We start from the raw sequence: 25,235 nt of genomic DNA on the forward strand, positions 1-25,235 counted from the left end.
CTTATCATAATAATAAATGTCACTGAAAAACATATTACTGCATACCTTCTGCATGCACAGTGCATAGTATAACAGCGTACACAACCCAGAAAATCAACGTCAACTTCGTCATTTTCCCGCTTTACGTAAAATCCATCACCCTAAAAAAAATATGATACCATGTCTATGTTAACTATACGAAGCTTTGTAATACTTTCCATTTTTAACTGATACACAATTACATCTATGTAGCATGGTATTTCACACACACTTTGACAACTATAATTTGCAGTTAAGGGAGCATCAATATCATATAATTTCAATCAATTAATTGTGCAATTGTTTTGAAATGACTGATCCCGATGCAACAGAATAAAACGTGAAAAAAATGTCTTCCAATCTCCAATATTTCACATAAGATGATGGCAGTTGTTAATAACAGTAGGTTTTTTGACGGCACATGAAAACTATAGTATACGGAACAGGTTCTATGTGTGACTTTATCAACATCTTACGGGGTCATTATGGGTTGCATAACTAGGCACCTCAGTGTTATGTGTTTCAAGAGACACCCGCCGTGGTTTGAACATAGTTTTGATATGATTTTCATACCTTAATGTTCCAAATTTGAAGTTTATCTACTGCGATGAATGTTTGTTTTGTTAATAAGCATAACAATTGAAAATTTAATAGAAATTAAAATATAGATTTTATTCAACTTACTTACAAATATAACTTTTATAAATAAAAATAAAGTTAGTGTTTACTTACCGAAATGTGGTCCCCATTTTTGATAAGGTTGCATGTTAACGACTCCAAAGTAAATATATAAATACTATCAATATTTTATGAGGCCTTCAGAGGGGAAACTTGTGCATACTTCACATTATAACGGTTTAAATTATCAAAATGTTTAAAACTGATAAGATTATTTTGGATGTTAAATGCGGAAACTAGTTATGATGGTTTTGATATAATATTGTTGTCCCAAAACACGACATTTAAATACGTGAACTTATTATACTAAACTAATATTTGAAAATCTATCCAATATCTATCGACGTTCTGGGTCAGTGTTACTTTGTATACAATCATCATAGTATCGCGTCTTGTAAATGGTTTTGTTGTATCTCAATAAGATGCATTGTTGTAAATTATAACTAATTACAGGGTTATGGTTATGGACTATTCTTTAATACGTGAATTTAGATATATTCACATACAACAGAGAGAGAGAGAGAGAGAGAGAAAGAGAGAGAGAGAGAGAGAGAGAATCTCACACAAATCTGCATTCAAATATTCAAATATTTCACATTTCCATGTATCGAACAATAACCAATCAAAGAGATACAAATGATATCAAAGATATCTAAAGTTATTTGCCCTTATCGTGACCTTTTGTTAATTGTTAACATTCTCGTCATTGTATTCAGTGGTTAATTGTTAACATTCTCGTCATTTTATTCAGTGACCAAGGACATTTATTGGGATGTAATCTTATTGTTGAACGTACAGCTCAATATTGTATCATTTGAAAGAGATAACCGAGTTTTATAAGAATACATTTTGATTGATTGAAATTTTGATTGATTGAAATTTTGATTTCTTTTTCTTTTTTATATTCAGTCCAAAATAGAAGCTCATACTCATTTGGCGTCACTAATAGTAGATTTTCGTATAGCAACTAAATCCTGAATATGTGTTTACAAACAAATCTTGAAATAAAGATTTTTGATTACAAAACTCAATATGCGAATTTGTCAATTTATGTTTAAGTTAATGTATATGGAAATGTAGTTCACCTATTTATTTTCTTTAAATAAATTCTAAACTTTAATATCAGTGGTAGGTATAATTAAAGATACTGCCTTATCGGTGGCCTGACCTACAATTAATAATGTTGGTCTTGTAATCGTCAAGAAATGAAGTCAATAGTCTTCTTTGGTAAGAATCACTAACACACATATAATTTGCTTGACATTTAAATTCTTGTAATATGCATCATTTTCATAGGTTTGCATTGTAGCCGTACGGTCAACTATGACTGTTTTTATCTTCGTACTTTCGTCTCTTTTAGATATTTGGGATTCATAACACAACTGCTTGTTACTATATGTCAAATGACCCGATATAAAAAAAAATGAAAAACAATTCAAACGAAAAAAGATACAAAATAAATGTGCTAAGACAACGAACAAACAAATATATGTACACAAGTCAAATTTTTGATAAATCTTTCTCGTGTATTTGGTCGAATCTTAAGCTAGATCAAAGGCAGGAGTGGATCCAGCCATTTTAAAAGGGGGGTCCTAGCCCAGGACAAAGGGGGGGGGGGTCCAACTTCAAGTCCTCATTCAAATGCAATGATCGTCAAAAAAAGGGGTACCCCCCCCCCCCCTTAGATCCGCGCCTGAAATGTATAAGTTTCCCGACATAAAATTTGTTCATACTTTGCAAAAATCAAGATTTGTCTATGCTCTTTTCAGAAATTTAATAAAAAAGATTGTTCACCGTGCTATTTTTCAAGCTATGAGTCGTGGAAAATTGTCTAAATGCTTAAAAGATCATGCTTAAACACTTTTTCATGCATAAAAAGAAATCTATGAGATAGAATTTTGAAATAAATTGTGAGAAGATAGATTTTATTATATGTTTTAAGAAAAAAAATTGGTGTCACCGTGACAGTATGTTTTTTTTACTGAAATAGTTATCTCCCCTTAAATGGCTCAGTTTAAAAAAATGATTCTAAAATACAAATGTTTGATATTTGTTTCAATATATTGATTAATGCAGTGAATCAGCATGGTTTCTCCATATAATTAAACAGTCTAACCAATGAAATTGCTAATCTGTCTACAAATTTGCAGATTTGGGCAGATAACTAGACTAATTGTGTACTGCGATAGTACAACCCAAGATGGCGGTATACCATGAATCATGACAGAAAAAAAATCGCCGACCTAACCATCTTATTTTGTAGTTCTATTGATCAAGAGTCTTTTTGCGTGCCTGGTATACTTCAAGAGGACAATAACAATCAAAACCAAGGAGTAAACAAATACTCAAAACCAAGGAGTAAACAAATACTCAAAACCAAGGAGTAAACAAATACTCAAAACCAAGGAGTAAACAAATACTCAAAAATATCTGTCATGTTTTCATCACTCTGTTTTTAGGCAGATTGGCAATGAAGTATACAAATTCCCAAAGATTGCATCAAATTCCTCATTTTAAAAACCAATTGATACAACATATACCAGAGAAATTGGCCATCCTAAGATACGACTTGATTTTGATTCCCCCCCCCCTTTTTTTCTTGCAAATCATGAATCGCTATGTCGTATTTGTGTTGGATGCTAGAGGACAAGTCTGCTTTTTAATATGTTTCCATGTTACGTAATATATTAATAGTGATCTTTACAGGGGATTCTGGCTTATACTTCATACCCCAATGGTACCACCAGCCCAGTAGTAAGCACTTATGTTCTGACATGGATCATCATTGATATGGTCAAAATTATAAATTCACTTTTTACATAGCTTTGAATATTTGAAATATTAAGACTTTTCTTCATGAATAGATTACCTTAACTGTATTTGGCAAAACTTTTGGAACTTTTTGGTCTTTAGTGCTCTTCAACTTCGTACTTTATTTGGCCGTTTAAACATTTCTTATTCGAGCGTCACTGATAAGTCTTTTTTAGACGAAACGCGCGTCTAACGCAAATATAAAATTTCAATCCTGGTATTTATGAAGAGTGTATTTTATACTTTCTAAAGCGCTAGAAGGCTATATACTTATGGCCCTATTCGAAATATGAGTCCTTATCCCCTACAAAGCCTAAATAATTCTTAGGTGTCTTGATTTCATCATTAATTACCATTCTTTTTCATATCTATGTTATCGTTCCATTCAGGGAGGGAAACCGTCTGAATCTTCGTTGATTTTGACATGTTCTATAAATTAAAGTTTTAGCGATTTGCTATGTTAGAAATGCACATATAAACGTCAGTTTGCTATGTTTTTCCAGTGTCTTTTATATTGTTGACCCAATCTGCCGTGGTGCAGACTGCTGGACAGACCTGTGAGGATATCGATACAAGTATCTGTACCAAACTCGGACAAATATATTCCGGCTTTTGCAATGATTCCTGTATTTCTAAATTGTGCAGAAGGAGTTGTGGAATGTGTCGTAAGTAAGAAATATAAAACAGATTTTGCCTCAGTATTTACAGAGCTTAAACGTATGATATAAATTTTAACCATATCATATCACTAGTAATATTCATTTTTTTTGTATCTGTTCAATTAAGTGTCAATGATATTGCATTCTTTTTGGTTTAACTGCCAATGATATTGCCTTCTTTTTGGTTTAACGGCCAATGATATTGCCATTCTTTTGGTTTAACGGCCAATGATATTGCCTTCTTTTTGGTTTAACTGCCAGTGGTATTGCCTTCTTTTTGGTTTAACGGCCAATGATATTGCCTTCTTTTTGGTTTAACGGCCAATGATATTGCCTTCTTTTTGGTTTAACTGCCAATGATATTGCCTTCCTTTTGGTTTAACGGCCAATGACATTGCCTTCCTTTTGGTTTAACGGCCAATGATATTGACTTCTTTTTGGTTTAACTGCCAATGATATTGCCTTCTTTTTGGTTTAACGGCCAATGATATTGCCTTCTTTTTGGTTTAACTGCAAATGATATTGCCTTTTTTTTTTTGGTTCAGCGCCCAGTGATATTGCCTTCTTTTTGGTTTAACGCCCATTGATATTGCCTTCTTTTTGGTTTAACGCCCATTGATATTGCCTTTCTTTTGGTTTAACTACCAGTGATATTGCCTTATTTTTGGTTTAACGGCCAATGATATTGCCTTCTTTTTGGTTTAACGGCCAGTGATATTGCCTTCGTTTTGGTTTAACTGCCATTGATATTGCCTTCTTTTTGGTTTAACTGCCAATGATATTGCCTTCCTTTTGGTTTAACTGCCAATGATATTGCCTTCTTTTTGGTTTAACTGCCAATGATATTGCCTTCTTTTTGGTTTAACTGCCAATGATATTGCCTTCTTTTTGGTTTAACGGCCAATGATATTGCCTTCTTTTTGGTTTAACGGCCAATGATATTGCTTTCTTTTTGGTTTAACTGCCAATGATATTGCCTTCTTTTTGGTTTAACTGCCAATGATATTGCCTTCCTTTTGGTTTAACTGCCAATGATATTGCCTTCTTTTTGGTTTAACTGCCAATGATATTGCCTTCTTTTTGGTTTAACTGCCAATGATATTGCCTTCCTTTTGGTTTAACTGCCAATGATATTGCCTTCTTTTTGGTTTAACTGCCAATGATATTGCCTTCTTTTTGGTTTAACTGCCAATGATATTGCCTTCTTTTTGGTTTAACGGCCAATGATATTGCCTTCTTTTTGGTTTAACGGCCAATGATATTGCCTTCTTTTTGGTTTAACGGCAAATGATATTGCCTTCTTTTTGGTTTAACGGTCAATGCTATTGCCTTCTTTTTGGTTTAACGGCCAATGATATTGCCTTCTTTTTGGTTTAACGGCCAATGATATTGCCTTCTTTTTGGTTTAACGGTCAATGCTATTGCCTTCTTTTTGGTTTAACGGCCAAAGCTATTACCTTCTTTTTGGTTTAACTGCCAATGATATTGCCTTCCTTTTGGTTTAGCTGCCAATGATATTGCCTTCTTTTTGGTTTAACTGTCAATGATATTGCCTTCTTTTTGGTTTAACGGCCAATGATATTGCCTTCTTTTTGGTTTAACGGCCAATGCTATTGCCTTCTTTTTGGTTTAACTGCCAATGATGTCGCCTTCCTTTTGGTTTACTGCCAATGATATTGCCTTCTTTTTGGTTTAACTGCCATTGATATTGCCTTCTTTTTGGTTTAACTGCCAGTGATGTTGCCTTCTTTTTGGCTTAACTGCTAATGATATTGCCTTCTTTTTGGTTTAACTGCCAATGATATTGCCTTCTTTTTGGTTTAACGGCCATTGATATTGCCTTCCTTTTGGTTTAACTGCCAATGATATTGCCTTCCTTTTGGTTTAACTGCCAATGATATTGCCTTCTGTTTTGGTTTAACAGCCAATGATATTGCCTTCTTTTTGGTTTAACGGCCAATGATATTGCCTTCTTTTTGGTTTAACTGCCAATGATATTGCCTTCTTTTTGGTTTAACTGCCATTGATATTGATGCTAACTTGTTAATAACACATTGTTTAAATATTCTACAGCCGTCAAATGTTACGAATGCCATGAAGTGGACGAACCAAGATTATGTACGAATGTAACACAATGTCCAAATATTGACCATGTAAGCTGAAATTAATCATAATTTAAAGTATGTAGAAAATTAACTTAACAGTTGAGGTAATTCATTAAGCAACGTCTAAATTTTATTTTATTTCATCTTTACTCTATTAAAATTTTACTTTATTGAAGTACCAATATCTTCACTAACATAGATTTGCTCGTTTGATTTTCATAAAATTGTGAAAAAATATATGTTAAATGCTTTGACAAAAAAATATAAGATTTTATGAAATTTGAACAACACAATTTACAGAAATAATTTCATAAATTATATAGCAGTTTGACAAACTTTTGATCATTGAGAAGCTTTATTTCTGTATGCTGATGGTGTGTGACTAAAACGTTTAGCTCATTATTAAAGAGTATAAACTCCCGTATGTGATTAGTACCACTTAATCTTTGTGGTTAATTGTGATCTGGTCTTATTTAAAGGAAATAAAAACAAAAAAATTGATAGTAAAAACAGAGTGTCCGATAAAATAAAGAATCAAAATTCAGAGATTAATACATTTCTTTACGACGTTTTTTTCTGTCGAAATTATCACAGAAAACATACTTGTACGTATTATCTTTTTATCTTCAATTGGAAAAACAGTAAAAAAATATTGACATCGTGTGTATATAAATAACAGAATAGTGGAATTACAAAGTACAGAAACACAATTGTTATACATCGGAATTATCAATTAGTTGTACAACAACAAAAAAGACTGCATCCTAGAATACAATCTAAATAAAACACATTCTCTGCTCGCCCCCGTTTTCTGGTGTGACTGGGGCGATTAGAAATCGGTTTGTAATTATATTGACTAGAATACAAACAACCATATTAAGAAGATAACATGATAATATATCTTGACTGTTAAACCCTGCTTTGAACAAAACCGGCACAATGTGACATTCCACAGGAAAGCATGTTACTCTAATCAGACACAGTATTCCAACTCTCAGCCGACTAATTTTGGCTTTTACTTCTTCGTGCTGCGTGCGTAGCATATTTTAAGTCTTCAGTTTATTCCGGGCAGGGAACTTATCCACGACCTTCTGCACAAGATGCGAGCATGTTAACACGAGATCAACGAGGCTGTTCAATGGTAAATGAATGACATAAAACAACGACCAACACTAAACTACATGCTCCCTACAAAAGAAAGGCGGGTTTAAACAAATTCATTTGATATAAATAACTCCTGTATATACGTATCTGACAAATAACTTAGGATTATTTAGTTGCACAAACTAAGCTGAAATTTATTTTGAATTTATAAGTTTGACTGTTCGTCTGGTATTTTCGTCTCTATTTCAGTACTGCTTCGCAACCAGATCTTTTGCTGATAATTTCAAAAAGATTTACAAACTTGGATGTGCCCCTAAATCGGTGAGTAAATTTCGGTTAATTTTAAATTTCAGTGCACGCAATACAATGTATTTAAATTGGTGAAAAATAATATGGTAAACGACTTTTTGTGCTTTGATAATGGAAAGCAATTTGTGAATCTGGTTATTTTTGGCTTTGGTTGTAATTTTGTTCACCCTAAGACAATAACAATCAAAACCAAGGAGTGAACAAAGACTCACAAAACCAAAGAACATTTACATCAACAGTTATAAATAATAATTAAGAAACAACACTAACTCCACTAAAAACCGGGAGTGAAATCAGGTGCTCCGGAAAGGTAATTATATCTAAATGATGTTCCCAAAAGATTAATTTTTATTTTATTTTATTTTGGAAGTCAAGTTTTTGATATTTGGTTGCAGGAGTTGCTTTCCCTATCGACACACGTGATACCACTCTGTTTAGTTAAATCAATATAAAATGATACTGATATCATGAACCTTTTAACACGTTCATTTAATTAAGACTGGAACACACCCGCGAAATCGCGGGCATTTAAGACTTGGTCGAAAGTATGTAAACTGTTGTAGGGAGAATTTTTGTAAAAGATTTTTTGTTTGGAGAATTTCAGTAAAAGATTTCATGTGTAGAATTTCAGATAAGGTATCAAAATAGCATTTTAAAACGGTTTAAGCCCTTTTCCCTTGTTTCCAAAGTCCGTTATTTTTTTTCTGTTAAATTCCATTATTTTCGCGTTTTTCAGATTCTGTTTACTATGAACATACGTATACAGAATGGTTGTATCTCTGACACATTACCCATTTCCATTCTCAATTTTATTGTACACAATAAATAAAGTGTATTTGCTATTAACTATCAATTTCAAGTTTCTTCTCCTAGGCGATCACTGCTATATTATATAGAGAGTCTCTATCAACGGGATAATTATTGTCCTGTCCCCAAGTACTCTTATAAAATGTGTGTGCAAGTTTGAAACCGGAAGTCCTCTTTGACTTTAAAGCGAAATCGCGGGCACTTTAAGTTTGGTTGAAAGTATGTTAACTATTTCAGGATGATTTTTTGTAAAAGATTTTATGTCTGGAGAATTTAAGAAATGATATCAAAAGTCATTTAGGTACATGGATACAGGACAATATTTTTAAGCCATATTTCTTTTTTAAAACTATTTTGTTTTCTGTTTTATTCCATTATTTTCGCGTTGCGTTATACTATGAACATACGTATATATATTGTGAATATTAAAGTATATTTGATTTTCTATTTAACTATTAAATCTATGTTTCTTCTCCGTGGTGATCACTGCTATATCATATAGAGAGTCTTAATATATCATAGTAGTATATTAATCATAGTATTCATGCAGATAAACGCGAAAATAATTGTCCTAACACCGACAGATAACTCATGAAAAATATGTGAAAGTTTAAACCGAGGTATAATACTATAGTAGTAGTGGTCCTTACAATGGACAACGTTCTGATTGGCTTATTTATTTTTCATTCTTGTTATCTATAATGCGATTGGTTCTCAATGTTAAAACCGGAAATAATGTGTGACTTAAAAGTCGATTTGAAGACGGAAACAATATCCGAACGCATTTATTTTCGTTTTTCTCCGAAAATAACCCAAATCGAATAGTAATGATAATGGATGACAAATGCGACTATACATGGCACATATTGGACATAGACCCATGATGGTTAATTCATTGTGGGAGGAAGAGAAGCGACACATAAAACGAGGTCTTCTCGTTTAATAGTATAGATAACATTAGCATGATTAGAGAATACACTTATAAATGGTTTCATTATAGATATGTAAGGAAAATTTTGGCAGCCCTGGAAAACGTGATCTCCGTGTTGATGCAGCTTGTTGTTCAGATGATCAATGTAACAACAGGTTCCCAGAAGAAATACAAGGTTCCAGCTATACAACATCAACAAAAGGTAATAATATGATCAATGTAACAACAGGTTCCCCGAAGAAATACAAGGTTCCAGCTATACAACATCAACAAAAGGTAATAATATGATCAATGTAACAACAGGTTCCCAGAAGAAATACAAGGTTCCAGCTATACAACATCAACAAGAGGTACTGATATATTATTTGCATAAAAAAGAGGCGGGATATAACAAAAGGACATGAACAATCGACAAGAAACCGATAACATTGCTGTAAAAATTATTAAATCCCATACAGTCTACAAATAACTAAACAGAACAATCAGCAATATTTGTCGTGTTCACAAATGACCCAGGGTGGGTAATTGTACACTTATTAGATTTGGCTGCTTGATAATTTAAACATTACGTAATTTTTGTTCGAGAAATACCAGTTTTCATGGATTAAGCGTGTACATTTGACAAACATATTGGAATGTCCAACGATGTACACATTTTCTGTAGGATTGCATGCCGACTTTCAAGTTTTGTTAAAACATAAAATCATATATCAACCAATTAAATTTACATCAATGAGAATGATTCATTATTCATCTATTCCATCGATTTTTTATTTGTATGTATTCGTAAACACACCAAGACGTTAATGTCATTTCATGTAACAGACTTTTTTTTCAATTGAAGAGCCTACTGAAACATCCTCAACAATAAAGGAATGTCAAAATATAGACGAAGATATCTGTACTCGAATCGCAGCTTTGTATCCTGGATTTTGTATAAATGAATCATGCGCTGCTGCAAAACTATGTCCACGAATGTGCAGACAATGTTGTGAGTAAATAACAAAAGAAAACTATCAGAACATAATGATTTATGTGTGTACTGAAAATATTGTAACAAACATCGATCTTCTTAAAGCAACATTCTTATTTAGTGTAGTTCCTGCACTGTTATAGGCTGAGGATTTAATAAATGAAAACTTAAAGAATTATTTCGTGCTACAAAAGAGGATTGATAATATAACATGATTATATGGACAAGCATCGGGACAACAATTTATATAAAATATTTTTGTTGTTACAATGAATATTACACTTCTAACTAGCTGTCCATTTCCTTTACTTGTGTGTATAGCTTAACAATACTCAAATAAAGAAGAGACATTAAATTATTTCCATTTCTGTTAGATGTTATAGTTGTAATGAGGTTGACAATTATTTCCATTTCAGTTAGATGTTATAGTTGTAATGAGGTTGGCATTGTAATTATTTCCATTTCAGTTAGATGTTATAGTTGTAATGAGGTTGACATTGTAATTATTTCCATTTCAGTTAGATGTTATAGTTGTAATGAGGTTGACGATGTTAATTATTTTCATTTCAGTTAGATGTTATGGTTGTAATGAGGTTGACAATGTTAATTATTTCCATTTCAGTTAGATGTTATAGTTGTAATGAGGTTGACAGTTAGATGTTATAGTTGTAATGAGGTTGACATTTCAGTTAGATGTTATAGTTGTAATGAGGTTGACAGTTAGATGTTATAGTTGTAATGAGGTTGACATTTAGATGTTATAGTTGTAATGAGGTTGACAGTTAGATGTTATAGTTGTAATGAGGTTGACAGTTAGATGTTATAGTTGTAATGAGGTTGACAGTTAGATGTTATAGTTGTAATGAGGTTGACAGTTAGATGTTATAGTTGTAATGAGGTTGACAGTTAGATGTTATAGTTGTAATGAGGTTGACAGTTAGATGTTATAGTTGTAATGAGGTTGACAGTTAGATGTTATAGTTGTTGTGAGGTTGACATTTCAGTTAGATGTTATAGTTGTAATGAGGTTGACAGTTAGATGTTATAGTTGTAATGAGGTTGACATTTCAGTTAGATGTTATAGTTGTAATGAGGTTGACAGTTAGATGTTATAGTTGTAATGAGGTTGACAGTTAGATGTTATAGTTGTAATGAGGTTGACAGTTAGATGTTATAGTTGTAATGAGGTTGACAGTTAGATGTTATAGTTGTAATGAGGTTGACAGTTAGATGTTATAGTTGTAATGAGGTTGACATTTCAGTTAGATGTTATAGTTGTAATGAGGTTGACATTTCAGTTAGATGTTATAGTTGTAATGAGGTTGACATTTCAGTTAGATGTTATAGTTGTAATGAGGTTGACATTTCAGTTAGATGTTATAGTTGTAATGAGGTTGACAGTTAGATGTTATAGTTGTAATGAGGTTGACATTTCAGTTAGATGTTATAGTTGTAATGAGGTTGACAGTTAGATGTTATAGTTGTAATGAGGTTGACATTTCAGTTAGATGTTATAGTTGTAATGAGGTTGACAGTTAGATGTTATAGTTGTAATGAGGTTGACAGTTAGATGTTATAGTTGTAATGAGGTTGACAGTTAGATGTTATAGTTGTAATGAGGTTGACAGTTAGATGTTATAGTTGTAATGAGGTTGACATTTCAGTTAGATGTTATAGTTGTAATGAGGTTGACATTTCAGTTAGATGTTATAGTTGTAATGAGGTTGACATTTCAGTTAGATGTTATAGTTGTAATGAGGTTGACATTTCAGTTAGATGTTATAATTGTAATGAGGTTGTTTCCATTTCAGTTAGATGTTATAGTTGTAATGAGGTTGACAATGTTTCCATTTCAGTTAGATGTTATAGTTGTAATGAGGTTGACATTGTAATTATTTCCATTTCAGTTAGATGTTATAGTTGTAATGAGGTTGACAGTTAGATGTTATAGTTGTAATGAGGTTGACAGTTAGATGTTATAGTTGTAATGAGGTTAAATTATTTCCATTTCAGTTAGATGTTATAGTTGTAATGAGGTTGACAATGTTAAAGACTGTAACGTAACAGCATTATGTCAGGGAACAAAAGTAAGCGAATAAATAAAGGCAACAGTACCGCTGTTCGAAATAAATAAACAAACTAAAACTGAGTGAAACACATAAAATATAAGACATTACACATCAGGAACACCAAAAATGCAACACACACAGAAACGAACACTAGGGTAACAACTGCCACTTTCCTTACTTAGTACAGAACATTTAAAAAAAATGGTGGGTAAAACTTAAATTTAGATGTGAAAGACCATTATTGCGGGGTCAGGACCGATCTTCGATGAAGATTAAGAGACATTTGTGCATTTAAACAGACAATCACATGCGCCGAACAGACTGATAATGGTGATATTTCTTCATTTGTCACATCAAATATGACATACTTAGCCACTTACTTAATCTCTATGACTTTGTAAAGACTGCAAGTCGATAAACATTTGTAAATAAATGATTTGTTTATATTAATTTTAGGAGATAACGGTAATTTGTACGTTAGCGAATTTGTGTACAAAAAAAACAACTACGCCCTATAAATATTCACACACTTTCGTATTAGTAGTGTCTTTCAACTGTACTGTTACATTTAACCAAAACTTTATATTATGCCTGCTGATTTGTTTATCATACCACCAACATTTGTAAAAATTGTGGTTTTGCCTAATCCACGTAAGATCCAAATCAAAATATTGGTATTCGTTTAAACATTTTTAACATTAGTATATTTGTATTAATAATAGTATAAGTATTATTCTTATTGTATATACAAGCAATGTTTTTCAATGGAAACTTTAAGTATGGATGATCTAAGACCGGTAATCAGGCTTGGTTGCATGGAAACAAAGGTAAGTAGATTTTAGTTTAACTCATAAACTGGCAACTATTTTTTTTTTCAGTTCAAATATATTATTGTTTATGAGTAAACAGAACAGTTTCATTTTTGATTCGATCGTCACTGATGATATTTATATTAGCCTGGTGAGTTTGTTTGAAGCTTCCGAAAAACGTTTTGAAAAATATGTAAAAAATTTAAATAACACTTTATAATTCCAATGGACTGTAGAAGTTTATAATGTTTTAGCCTCACCATGATAACCAGAAACGCTCAAGCATGAAACTTTAAAGACTACGATGAATACGTTATATATAATGTACAGATATGAATGATCAAAAGCGACCGAGGAGGTTAGAACCTCGGGTGATTTGTTAGAAAAGAGGGACGAAAGATACCAAAGGGACAGTCAAACTCATAAATCTAAAATAAACTGACAACGCCATGGCTAAAAAAGAAAAAGACAAACAGACAAACAAAAGTACACATGACACAACACAGAAAACCAAAGAATAAACAACACGAACCCCACCAAAAGGGGTGATCTCAGATGCTCCGGAAGGGTAAGCAGATCCTGCTCCACATGTGGCACCCGTCGTTAGAACCTACGGTGATTTAATACAAATATTCTTCGTTTGTGTCAGTACCTGACTACCTAGCTGATGATACCCTGTTCGAAATACAGTTCACAAGTAACGGCGTCAACTTAGTGTACGTAAATTAAACAGGGAAAGCTTTAAAGAAGCATTGTCACTAATAACTATATTTCTTTTACACACAGACATGTCAACGCTTCACTGCTTCACCTGGAATCATATTTGGTAAACGACAATCATTACAACCAAAAGGTGGATGTTGTCATAGCGATCTGTGCAATCATAATCTAGCTTCTTCTCTGACAACACAGAAAACAATACCTACACCGAGTCCGACAACGACAACTGCAACACCACGCCCTACAGTTAACAGTAAGTAATGTATTCATCGCTGTATCCCACAGAGCCTTTAATACCGAATATTACACCAACAACAGAACCACGTCCATCAGGTAACAGTAAGCAATGTGTACCTAATTGTATTCCACGGAGCCCCTAACTACGAATTATACAACGCCGCCAACAATAACACCACGTCCTACAGCAAATTTTAAGTCATTTGAACCTAATTGTATCACATTGAGCCTCTTGTATCGATTCATACAATGCCAGCAATAACACAACGCTCAACCGTAATACACTGTAGACTGCATTGTATCCAACAAATTACAAAGCACGCACTCTTATAATGTCAACTCAACAGCATGTACAGTTAACAGTAATCATATATTTGTATCTAGCTGTATCCCACACAGTCCCTAACACAGATATTTCTATATCGACAGAAAGTCATTTATACCTAACTGTATCCAACAGAGCCCTTAGCACTAACTATAACAATGACAACAACACCGCGTTCTACAGTCAACTGTTCGTCTTTATGTGCCTCGTTTAATCCAGAGAACCAACAACACTGATTCACACAACAACAACACCGCGTCCTACAGTCAACTGTTCGTCTTTATGTGCCTCGTTTAATCCAGAGAACCAACAACACTGATTCATACAACAACAACACTGCGTCCTACAGTCAACTGTTCGTCTTTATGTGCCTCGTTTAATCCAGAGAACCCACAACACTGATTCATACAACAACAACATCTCGTCCTACAGTCAACTGTTCGTCTTTATGTGCCTCGTTTAATCCAGAGAACCCACAAAACTGATTCATACAACAACAACACTGCGTCCTACAGTCAACTCTTCGTCTTTATGTGCCTCGTTTAATTCAGAGAACCCACAAAACTGATTCCCACAACAACAACACCGCGTCCTACAGTCAACTGTTCGTCTTTATGTGCCTCGTTTAATCCAGAGAACCAACAACACTGATTCACACAACAACAACACCGCGTCCTACAGTCAACTGTTCGTCTTTATGTGCCTCGTTTAATCCAGAGAACCCACAAAACTGATTCATACAACAACAACACTGCGTCCTACAGTCAACTCTTCGTCTTTATGTGCCTCGTTTAATTCAGAGAACCCACAAAACTGATTCACACAACAACAACACCGCGTCCTACAGTCAACTGTTCGTCTTTATGTGCCTCGTTTAATCCAGAGAACCCACAACACTGATTCATACAACAACAACATCTCGTCCTACAGTCAACTGTTCGTCTTTATGTGCCTCGTTTAATCCAGAGAACCCACAACACTGATTCATATAACAACAACATATCGTCCTACAGTCAACTGTTCGTCTTTATGTGCCTCGTTTAATCCAGAGAACCCACAACACTGATTCATACAACAACAACATATCGTCCTACAGTCAACTGTTCGTCTTTATGTGCCTCGTTTAATCCAGAGAACACACAACACTGATTCATACAACAACATATCGTCCTACATTTACAAATGTAACCTGCAATTAACACTGATTCCTACAGTCCCAACAACACGTCCTACATTAAACAGTTCGTCATTTAGAAAATATATACCTCATTATAACGATTCCTACAGCGACAACAACAACACCACGTCCTATATTTAACAGTCAGTCATTATGTACCTTATTATATCACACACATCGACAAAAACAACACCTCGTCTAAAAGTTAACAGCAAGTCCCTTGAAAAACTTTTAAAAACACTACTAATTTCGTTTGTCTTAAGTGCTTTTCTGGATTTATCTTCTTCAGGAACGCTCAAACCCAAACATTTGACAACCAAGGATGTACAGATTATAATCCTGCGAAAAACTATGTATAAAAATGGATTAAAAAATTGCCAAATTTATCTTAGGTCGACTTTGCCTTAAGAAGTGGTTACGTTAGGTTTTTTTCAAATGTCTCAATTTATATAATAAAAAACAATAATGAAAGGAAAGTTAAGCATGATAACTATGTAAATTTCAGTGAAAGATTAAAGATAACACAAACAGCAAGCCACAAAACTTAAAATATAACATGAACAGCAAGAATTCTTATGCGCTTGACAACAGTGACCTATGAAGAAAAACAATTGTAAGGGCACATTTGGAAAATGTTTTCATTATTCATTGTTCTGTTATTTGCAGGGTGTAATCTGAACTTTCAAAGTCAATGTCCGACGGGGTACATTGCCCATAATAACTTCTGTTACTTATTTGGAACTGTATCAATGTCTTGGAATGATGCAAAGGTATACTCACGATAGAATACAGTTGTTGGAGACACTATAATATACATTGTGTACGGTTAGACGTCGTCATATGAGATATTTTCTTTAGAATATACTTGTATTGCTGAACTGTACGGTGACCTTTAGTTGTTAATTGCTGTGTCATTTTGTCTCTCGTGAAGAGTTGTCTCATTGCAATCATACCACATCTTTTTTATTTGTACTGCTGAACTGTGTTCTCAAAACGTCAATGAACGATAAATAAGGCAACAGTGGCATACCGTTGTTCAAAAGTCATAAATCGATTGAAAGAAATAAAAGCCGAGGGAAATGCATCAACTATAAGAGAAAATCAACAAAACAACAAAAACACTGAAATGCAAAAACAAAACACACGCCAACATACATAAAAATGACCTATTCGATATCAACTGCAATACGTGACTTATATCTACGAGTTACTTAAAGTTGTTATAGTTAGTTGTTAATAGTTTTATGATCTTTTATTAATTCTTAACATTTTCTAAAAATGAATCCATTCTGGTTTATTTCTATATTGATCTTGTTTTCGGATTTACTCAATTTGTATTTTTCAGAATTATTGTACAAGTCATTGTGGCTCACTTATTGACTTTGTTTCGGACAATGAAATGGGCCATACCATGCGTTACTTTTTACGCTATGGTCCAGGCCATCTGCATATTGGTAAGAATTTTGAATTAATTTGATTTGTTATAAATAGACATGTTGGTATATTGGGGTTTATATGATTTATTTTGTTTATGTTATTTAGAATAGACAGAAAAAATATTACAGTCATTTCTTATAATTTTATTCTAAATTCCATTTAAATCGGAGTAAAGTTAACCATGAAAACACGGTGATGACGGCATGGTCACATGACAAAATTATGTCTACAAACAATACAACGTCAGCCAATCATAAGATATAAGAAGGTTTATTTTGGGGTTTTTTAGTTGTTTTTTTTTTAAATATTGATTAAAAACTATATTGTGAAATCATTCCACAGTCCATTTATGTTTGATACGTATCCCTCAGATTTAGTTTGTAACCCGGATTTACTACTGTTGCCTTTATTCAGAAGTCAGTTTTGTCAAAATAAGCTCAATAACGACAATGACGCCACATTAGCTAGCAAGTTAACAATTAAACTCATCTGTATCTGATAAACGATGCACAACTATATACGATATATATATATATCTTCAGCAATCAATTGATATCTTACAAAACTTTGAATTTTTCGAAAAACTAAGGATTTTCTTACCAAAGGAGTAGATTACCTTAGCCGTATTTGGCACAACTTTTAGGACTTTTGGGTCATCAATGCTCTTCAACTTTGTATTTGTTTGGCTTTTTAACTATTTTGATCTGAGCGTCACTGATGAGTCTTATGTAGACGAAACGCGCGTCTGGCGTATAAAATTATAATCCTAGTACTTTTGATAACTATTATAGTGTTTTTTATTCATATAAAAAAAAACGAACGAAAAACAAATAAGTAACACATAAACAAACGACAACCACTGAATTACAGGCTTAGACTTCCATGAAAGGTTGGTACCTATTTAAACGTGTAAAGCCGCTGTATATGTTTGCACCAGTCGAAAATTAGGAACCTGATGTTCAGTGGTTGTCGTTTGTTTGGTGTGGTTCATAAATGTTTCTCGTTTCTCGCCTTTTATTTAGACAAGACCGTTTGTTTTCCTGTTTGAATGGTTCTATACTAGTTATGTTTGGGGGCCCTTTATAGCTTGCTATTCGGTGTGAGCCAAGGCTCCGTGTTGAAAACCGTACCTTGATCTTTAATGGTTAATTTTTACAAATTATGACTTGGGATGGAGAGTTGTCTCTTAAGCACTCCTACCACATCTTCTTATATGTATAAATTGTGAACGTTTGTGTCATTCGAGGTATTTGAATAAATGCTATACAACTAAATAATCTCTTTACATCTAAAGATTTTGTTCTTCTTTGACATTTGCGTCTCCATTTGGATAACAATATACGACTAAATGACATCTGTAAACCTACATATAATGTTCTTCACAGCATTTGGAAGGCACAATATACAATTATATAATATATTTTCTTCTACAGATGTTGGTCATCTGTAACATTGTTAGCATTACGATAAAAACTTATATTTTTGTAGATGGCAGTTATTGGTCAGCGGCAACAACACATCTTGGGAGTGTTTGGGTATGGGATAGCACGGGTAAACATTTGACATCTGACTTTACCCATGATTTAGGTACTACACGATTTGGACAATGTGGAAGTGTGCATCATCATTTGGAATCAACTTCATGTGCCTCCAGGTTTCCACCGGCTTGTAAAACGACAATACGTTTTGGCTAAATATGATTAAAATATATCAAATGTGATATTACGAGATAAATATTCCTTACAACACATTATAACATTGAAACAATAAAATGCCAAATTGCTGTTAATACTTTTGAAGTTGCAAACGACAGCTGCGAAAGGACTTTACCAAAATAGCGTGCTGTTAGTTGGGAAATGTGTATTCTTCAGTATTTCAATTTGCTCAGAACTTTCAACTCCGTCATGCAATAGCTCTGTTTCCTCGAGCAAAGTTGACCTTAATCTCTTGGTCCCTTCTGTTGTTTTTTTAGATCTTCAACGTTAGAATAAAATTTTCGATTTAAAAATTTTTGGCATCGAAAAAAACTGAAGAGACATTGATATTCCAAATGCTCCTCTAGTGCAGTAAAATTGGAACCGTCGTTAGCATGCCCTTACATTGATATACATTTAATACGAAATTATTTGTTCCAAACGTTGAACTGATGGCACACCCTTTAAGGATTGTAGTTTTATTTGGGTCTTTCACGTATGGCAGTATCCTTCAATAAATTTGTAATATGCTTCTGTTGTATAAAAAATAATTTATTTGACGTTATTACATGTAATAGTATTCAACAATGATGTAGTATGATTGAGTTGTAGAACAAATAATACATTTTGTGTTATAACAAGTTGCATGATATTCAAATTTACCAATCCATCCATCCGAAGAATAATTGATTAATTAAATATTCGCAAATCAACAAGATTGCCGTCAAACAAAAATCTCTTGATTAATCGTCGTATTTGATTCTGGAACTGAAAAAAAAAACAGAAAAAAAACATTGAATATGGTTAATTAATTAGTCAAATTATCCAACGAAACATTTGTTCAGACTGCCTATTGTTTACAAAAAACAGTTTATTTCGTGCAATTTATTTTCAAATTTATAATCAAACGTATGGGTCATCGGGCATTTTTAATGTACATTGAAGATATGCAAATTTTGTTACCTTGAAGAATATACATGATATAAGAATTGTGTGCGAGAAGAAAAAAATATAGTCATAAAATATGTTATGATTAACAAGAAAAAAATGATTATATGTAAGTTTTATAATATTCACACTTTTAGAGAGAAGTGACATACTATGGAAATGTTTCAACTTTAAACATGTAACAATGTTGTTTCTTAAGGAGATCTGAGATTGTTTGTACAATTTTATTCGAGGTCCATGATTCACTTTTATCTCTAGTTTCAGTATAGTGTTGTCCATCGTGTGTTTTTGTATTCGGGGTCCATGATTCACTTTTATCTCTAGTTTCAGTATAGTGTTGTCCATCGTGTGTTTTGTATTCGGGGTCCATGATTCACTTTTATCTCTAGTTTCAGTATAGTGTTGTCCATCGTGTGTTTTTGTATTCGGGGTCCAAGTTTACTCTTATCTCTAGTTTCAGTATAGTGTTGTCCATCGTGTGTTTTTGTATTCGGGGTCCATGATTCACTTGTATCTCTAGTTTCAGTATAGTGTTGTCCATCGTGTGTTTTTGTATTCGGGGTCCATGATTCACTTTTATCTCTAGTTTCAGTATAGTGTTGTCCATCGTGTGTTTTGTATTCGGGGTCCATGATTCACTTTTATCTCTAGTTTCAGTATAGTGTTGTCCATCGTGTGTTTTTGTATTCGGGGTCCATGATTCACTTTTATCTCTAGTTTCAGTATAGTGTTGTCCATCGTGTGTTTTTGTATTCGGGGTCCATGTTTACTCTTATCTCTAGTTTCAGTATAGTGTTGTCCATCGTGTGTTTTTGTATTCGGGGTCCATGATTCACTTTTATCTCTAGTTTCAGTATAGTGTTGTCCATCGTGTGTTTTTGTATTCGGGGTCCATGATTCACTTTTATCTCTAGATTCAGTATAGTGTTGTCCATCGTGTGTTTTGTATTCGGGGTCCATGATTCACTTTTATCTCTAGTTTCAGTATAGTGTTGTCCATCGTGTGTTTTTGTATTCGGGTCCATGATTCACTTTTATCTCTAGTTTCAGTATAGTGTTGTCCATCGTGTGTTTTTGTATTCGGGGTCCATGTTTACTCTTATCTCTAGTTTCAGTATAGTGTTTCCATCGTGTGTTTTTGTATTCGGGGTCCATGATTCACTTTTATCTTTAGTTTCAGTATAGTGTTGTCCATCGTGTGTTTTTGTATTCGGGGTCCATGATTCACTTTTATCTCTAGTTTCAGTATAGTATTGTCCATCGTGTGTTTTTGTATTCGGGGTCCATGATTCACTTTTATCTCTAGTTTCAGTATTGTTTTGTCCATCGTGTGTTTATTATTCGGGGTCCATGATTCACTTTTATCTCTAGTTTCAGTATAGTGTTGTCCATCGTGTGTTTTTGTATTCGGTGTCCAGGATTCACTTTTATCTCTAGTTTCAGTATAGTATTGTCCATCGTGTGTTTTGTATTCGGGGTCCATGATTCACTTTTATCTCTAGTTTCAGTATAGTGTTGTCCATCGTGTGTTATTGTATTCGGGGTCCATGATTCACTTTTATCTCTAGTTTCAGTATAGTGTTGTCCATCGTGTGTTTTTGTATTCGGGGTCCATGATTCACTTTTATCTCTAGTTTCAGTATAGTTTTGTCCATCGTGTGTTTTGTATTCGGGGTCCATGATTCACTTTTATCTCTAGTTTCAGTATAGTGTTGTCCATCGTGTGTTTTTGTATTCGGGGTCCATGATTCACTTTTATCTCTAGTTTCAGTATAGTTTTGTCCATCGTGTGTTTATTATTCGGGGTCCATGATTCACTTTTATCTCTAGTTTCAGTATAGTTTTGTCCATCGTGTATTTATTATTCGGGGTCCATGATTCACTTTTCTCTCTAGTTTCAGTATAGTTTTGTCCATCGTGTGTTTATTATTCGGGGTCCATGATTCACTTTTATCTCTAGTTTCAGTATAGTTTTGTCCATCGTGTGTTTATTATTCGGGGTCCATGATTCACTTTTATCTCTAGTTTCAGTATAGTTTTGTCCATCGTGTGTTTATTTTTCGGGGTCCATGATTCACTTTTATCTCTAGTTTCAGTATAGTGTTGTCCATCATGTGTTTTTGTAGTCATCTGATCATGTCTATAACTATATTTCTTTTACACACAGACATGTCAACGCTTCACTGCTTTACCTGTAATCATATTTGGTAAACGACAATCATTACAACCAAAAGGTGGATGTTGTCATACCGATCTGTGCAATCATAATCTAGCTTCTTCTCTGACAACACAGAAAACAATACCTACACCGAGTCCGACAACGACAACTGCAACACCACGCCCTACAGTTAACAGTAAGTAATGTATTCATCGCTGTATCCCACAGAGCCTTTAATACCGAATATTACACCAACAACAGAACCACGTCCATCAGTTAACAGTAAGCAATGTGTACCTAATTGTATTCCACGGAGCCCCTAACTACGAATTATACAACGCCGCCAACAAAAACACCACGTCCTACGGCAAATTGTTAGTCATTGGAACCTAATTGTATCACATTGAGCCTCTTGTATCGATTCATACAATGCCAGCAATAACACAACGCCCAACGATTAACCGTAAGACACTGTAGACTGCATTGTATCAAAAAAAATAACAAAGCACGCACTCTTATAATGTCAACTCAACACCATGTACAGTTAACAGTTAATCATATATTCGTACCTTGCTGTATCCCACATAGTCCCTAACTCAGATATTTCTATATCGACAGAAAGTCATTTGTACCTAACTGTATCCAACAGAGCCCTTAGCACTAACTATAACAATGACAACAACACCGCGTCCTACAGTCAACTGTTCGTCTGTATGTGCCTCGTTTAATCCAGAGAACCCACAACACTGATTCATACAACAACAACATCTCGTCCTACATTTACAAATGTAACCTGAAGTCATAATGCAATTAACACTGATTCCTACAGTCCCAACAACACGTCCTACATTAAACAGTTCGTCATTTAGAAAATATATACCTCATTATACCGATTCCTACAACGACAACAACAACAACACATCGTCCATTTAACAGTTAGTCATTATGTACCTTATCATATCACACACATCGACAACAACAACACCTCGTCTATAAAAGTTAACAGCAAGTCCCTTGAAAAACTTTTAAAAACACTACTAATTTCGTTTGTCTTAAGTGCTTTTCTGGATTTATCTTCTTCAGGAACGCTCAAATCCAAACATTTGACAACCAAGGATGTACAGATTATAATCCTGCGAAGAACTATGTATAAAAATGGATTAAAAAATTGCCAAATTTATCTTAGGTCGACTTTGCCTTAAGAAGTGGTTACGTTCGGTTTTTTTTCTTCAAATGTCTCAATTTATATAATAGAAAACAATAATGAAAGGAAAGTTAACCATGATAACTATGTAAATTTCAGTGAAAGATGAAAGATAACACAAACAGCAAGCCACAAAACTTAAAATATAACCGCAAAACAGCAAGAATTCTCATGCGCTTGACAACAGTGACCTATGAAGAAAAACAATTGTAAGGGCACATTTGGAAAATGTTTTCATTATTCATTGTTCTGTTATTTGCAGGGTGTAATCTGAACTTTCAAAGTCAATGTCCGACGGGGTACATTGCCCATAATAACTTCTGTTACCTATTTGGAACTGTATCAATGTCTTGGAAGGATGCAAAGGTATACTCACGATAGAATACAGTTGTTGGAGACACTATAATATACTTTGTGTACGGTTAGGAAGTCGTCATATGAGATATTTTCTTTAGAATATACTTGTATTGCTGAACTGTACGGTGACCTTTAGTTGTTAACTGTTGTGTCATTTTGTCTCTTGTGGAGAGTTGTCTCATTGCAATCATACCACATCTTCTTTTTTATTTATACTGCTGAACTGTGTTCTTCAAACGTCAATGAACGATAAATAAGGCAACAGTGGCATACCGTTGTTCAAAATTCATAAATCGATTGATAGAAATAAAATCAGCGTTTCAACTAAAGCCGAGGGAAATGTATCAACTATAAGAGGAAATCAACAAAACAACAAAAACGCTGAAGTGCAAAAAAAAAACACACGCCAACATACATTAAAATGACCTATTCGATATCAACTGCAATACGTGACTAATATCTACGAGTTACTTAAAGTTGTTATAGTTAGTTGTTAATAGTTTTATGATCTTTTATTAATTCTTAAAATTTTCTAAAAATGAATCCATTCTGGTTTATTTCTATATTGATCTTGTTTTCGGATTTACTCAATTTGTATTTTTCAGAATTATTGTACAAGTCATTGTGGCTCACTTATTGATTTTGTTTCGGACAATGAAATGGGCCATACCATGCGTTACTTTTTACGCTATGGTCCAGGCCATCTGCATATTGGTAAGAATTTTGAATTAATTTGGTTTGTTATAAATAGACATGTTGGTATATTGGAGTTTATATGATTTATTTTGTTTATGTTATTTAGAATAGACAGAAAAAATATTACAGTCATTTCTTATAATTTAATTCTAAATTCCATTTAAATCGGAGTAAAGTTAACCATGAAAACACGGTGATGACGGCATGGTCACATGACAAAATTATGTTTACAAACAAAACAACGTCAGCCAATCATAAGATATAAGAAGGTTTATTTTGGTTTTTTTGGTTGTTGATATTGATTAAAACCTATATTGTGAAATCATTCCTCAGTTCTCTTATATTTGATACGTGTCCCTCAGATTTAGTTTGTAACCCGGATTAATTTATCGATTTATGAATTTCGAACAAAGGTTTACTACTGTTGCCTTTATTTAGAAGTCAGTTTTGTCAAAATAAGCTCAATAACGACGATGTCGCCACATTAGCTAGCAAGTTAACAATTAAACTCATCTGTATCTGATAAACGAAGCACAACTATATACGATATATATATTTTCAGCAATCAATTGATATCTTATAGTGTTTTTATTTATATAAAAAAATACGAAAAACAAATGAGTAACACATAAACAAACGACAACCACTGAATTACAGGCTTAAACTTGTATTCCATGAAAGGTTGGTACATGTTAAAACGTGTAAAGCCGCTGCATATGTTTGCACCAGTCGAAAATTAGGAACCTGATGTTCAGTGATTGTCGTTTGTTTGGTGTGGTTCATAAATGTTTCTCGTTTCTCGCCTTTTATTTAGACAAGACCGTTTGTTTTCCTGTTGGAATGGTTCTATACTAGTCATGTTTTGGGGCCCTTGCTAATCAGTGTGAGCCAAGGCTCCGTATTGAAAACCGTACTTTGATCTTTAATGGTTAATTTTTACAAATTATGACTTGGGATGGAGAGTTGTCTCTTAAGCACTCCTACCACATCTTCTTATATGTATAAATTG

General features: G+C 33.6%; 2 protein-coding genes across 3 annotated transcripts in view; both read left to right on the forward strand.

Moving 5' to 3' along the window:
- The window catches only part of LOC143052814 (neurogenic locus notch homolog protein 1-like), a 314,515-nt gene that overhangs the window by 145,497 nt on the left and 143,783 nt on the right, over nucleotides 1-25,235 (forward strand). The window lies entirely within an intron of this gene.
- LOC143052801 (uncharacterized) lies at nucleotides 1,822-18,958 on the forward strand. Of its 2 annotated transcripts, XM_076225900.1 has the most exons (13): nucleotides 1,822-1,923; nucleotides 4,011-4,172; nucleotides 6,240-6,319; nucleotides 7,625-7,696; nucleotides 9,492-9,577; nucleotides 9,652-9,698; nucleotides 10,267-10,413; nucleotides 12,409-12,482; nucleotides 13,217-13,291; nucleotides 14,060-14,246; nucleotides 16,399-16,502; nucleotides 17,078-17,186; nucleotides 18,658-18,958. In XM_076225900.1, exons 1-13 carry the CDS (start codon nucleotides 1,902-1,904, stop codon nucleotides 18,861-18,863), a joined length of 1,371 nt encoding a protein of 456 aa, XP_076082015.1. In that variant the 5' UTR covers nucleotides 1,822-1,901; the 3' UTR covers nucleotides 18,864-18,958. The 2 variants fall into 2 exon arrangements, with proteins under 2 accessions (XP_076082015.1, XP_076082013.1); XM_076225898.1 differs by lacking the exon at nucleotides 9,652-9,698 and having other exon boundaries at nucleotides 9,492-9,624.

The sequence above is a fragment of the Mytilus galloprovincialis genome, chromosome 11 (genome assembly GCF_965363235.1).
Source record: "Mytilus galloprovincialis chromosome 11, xbMytGall1.hap1.1, whole genome shotgun sequence".
Taxonomy (NCBI): Eukaryota; Metazoa; Mollusca; class Bivalvia; order Mytilida; family Mytilidae; genus Mytilus; species Mytilus galloprovincialis.

Bases quoted from the DNA above. Each gene is read 5' to 3' on its own strand.
- LOC143052801 (XM_076225898.1), top strand. From the start codon at position 1,902: ATGAAGTCAATAGTCTTCTTTG. The intron at 7,697-9,491 runs GTGAGTAAATTT...GTTTCATTATAG, and splicing joins TTGGATGTGCCCCTAAATCG to ATATGTAAGGAAAATTTTGG. The intron at 17,187-18,657 runs GTAAGAATTTTG...ATATTTTTGTAG, and splicing joins TCCAGGCCATCTGCATATTG to ATGGCAGTTATTGGTCAGCG.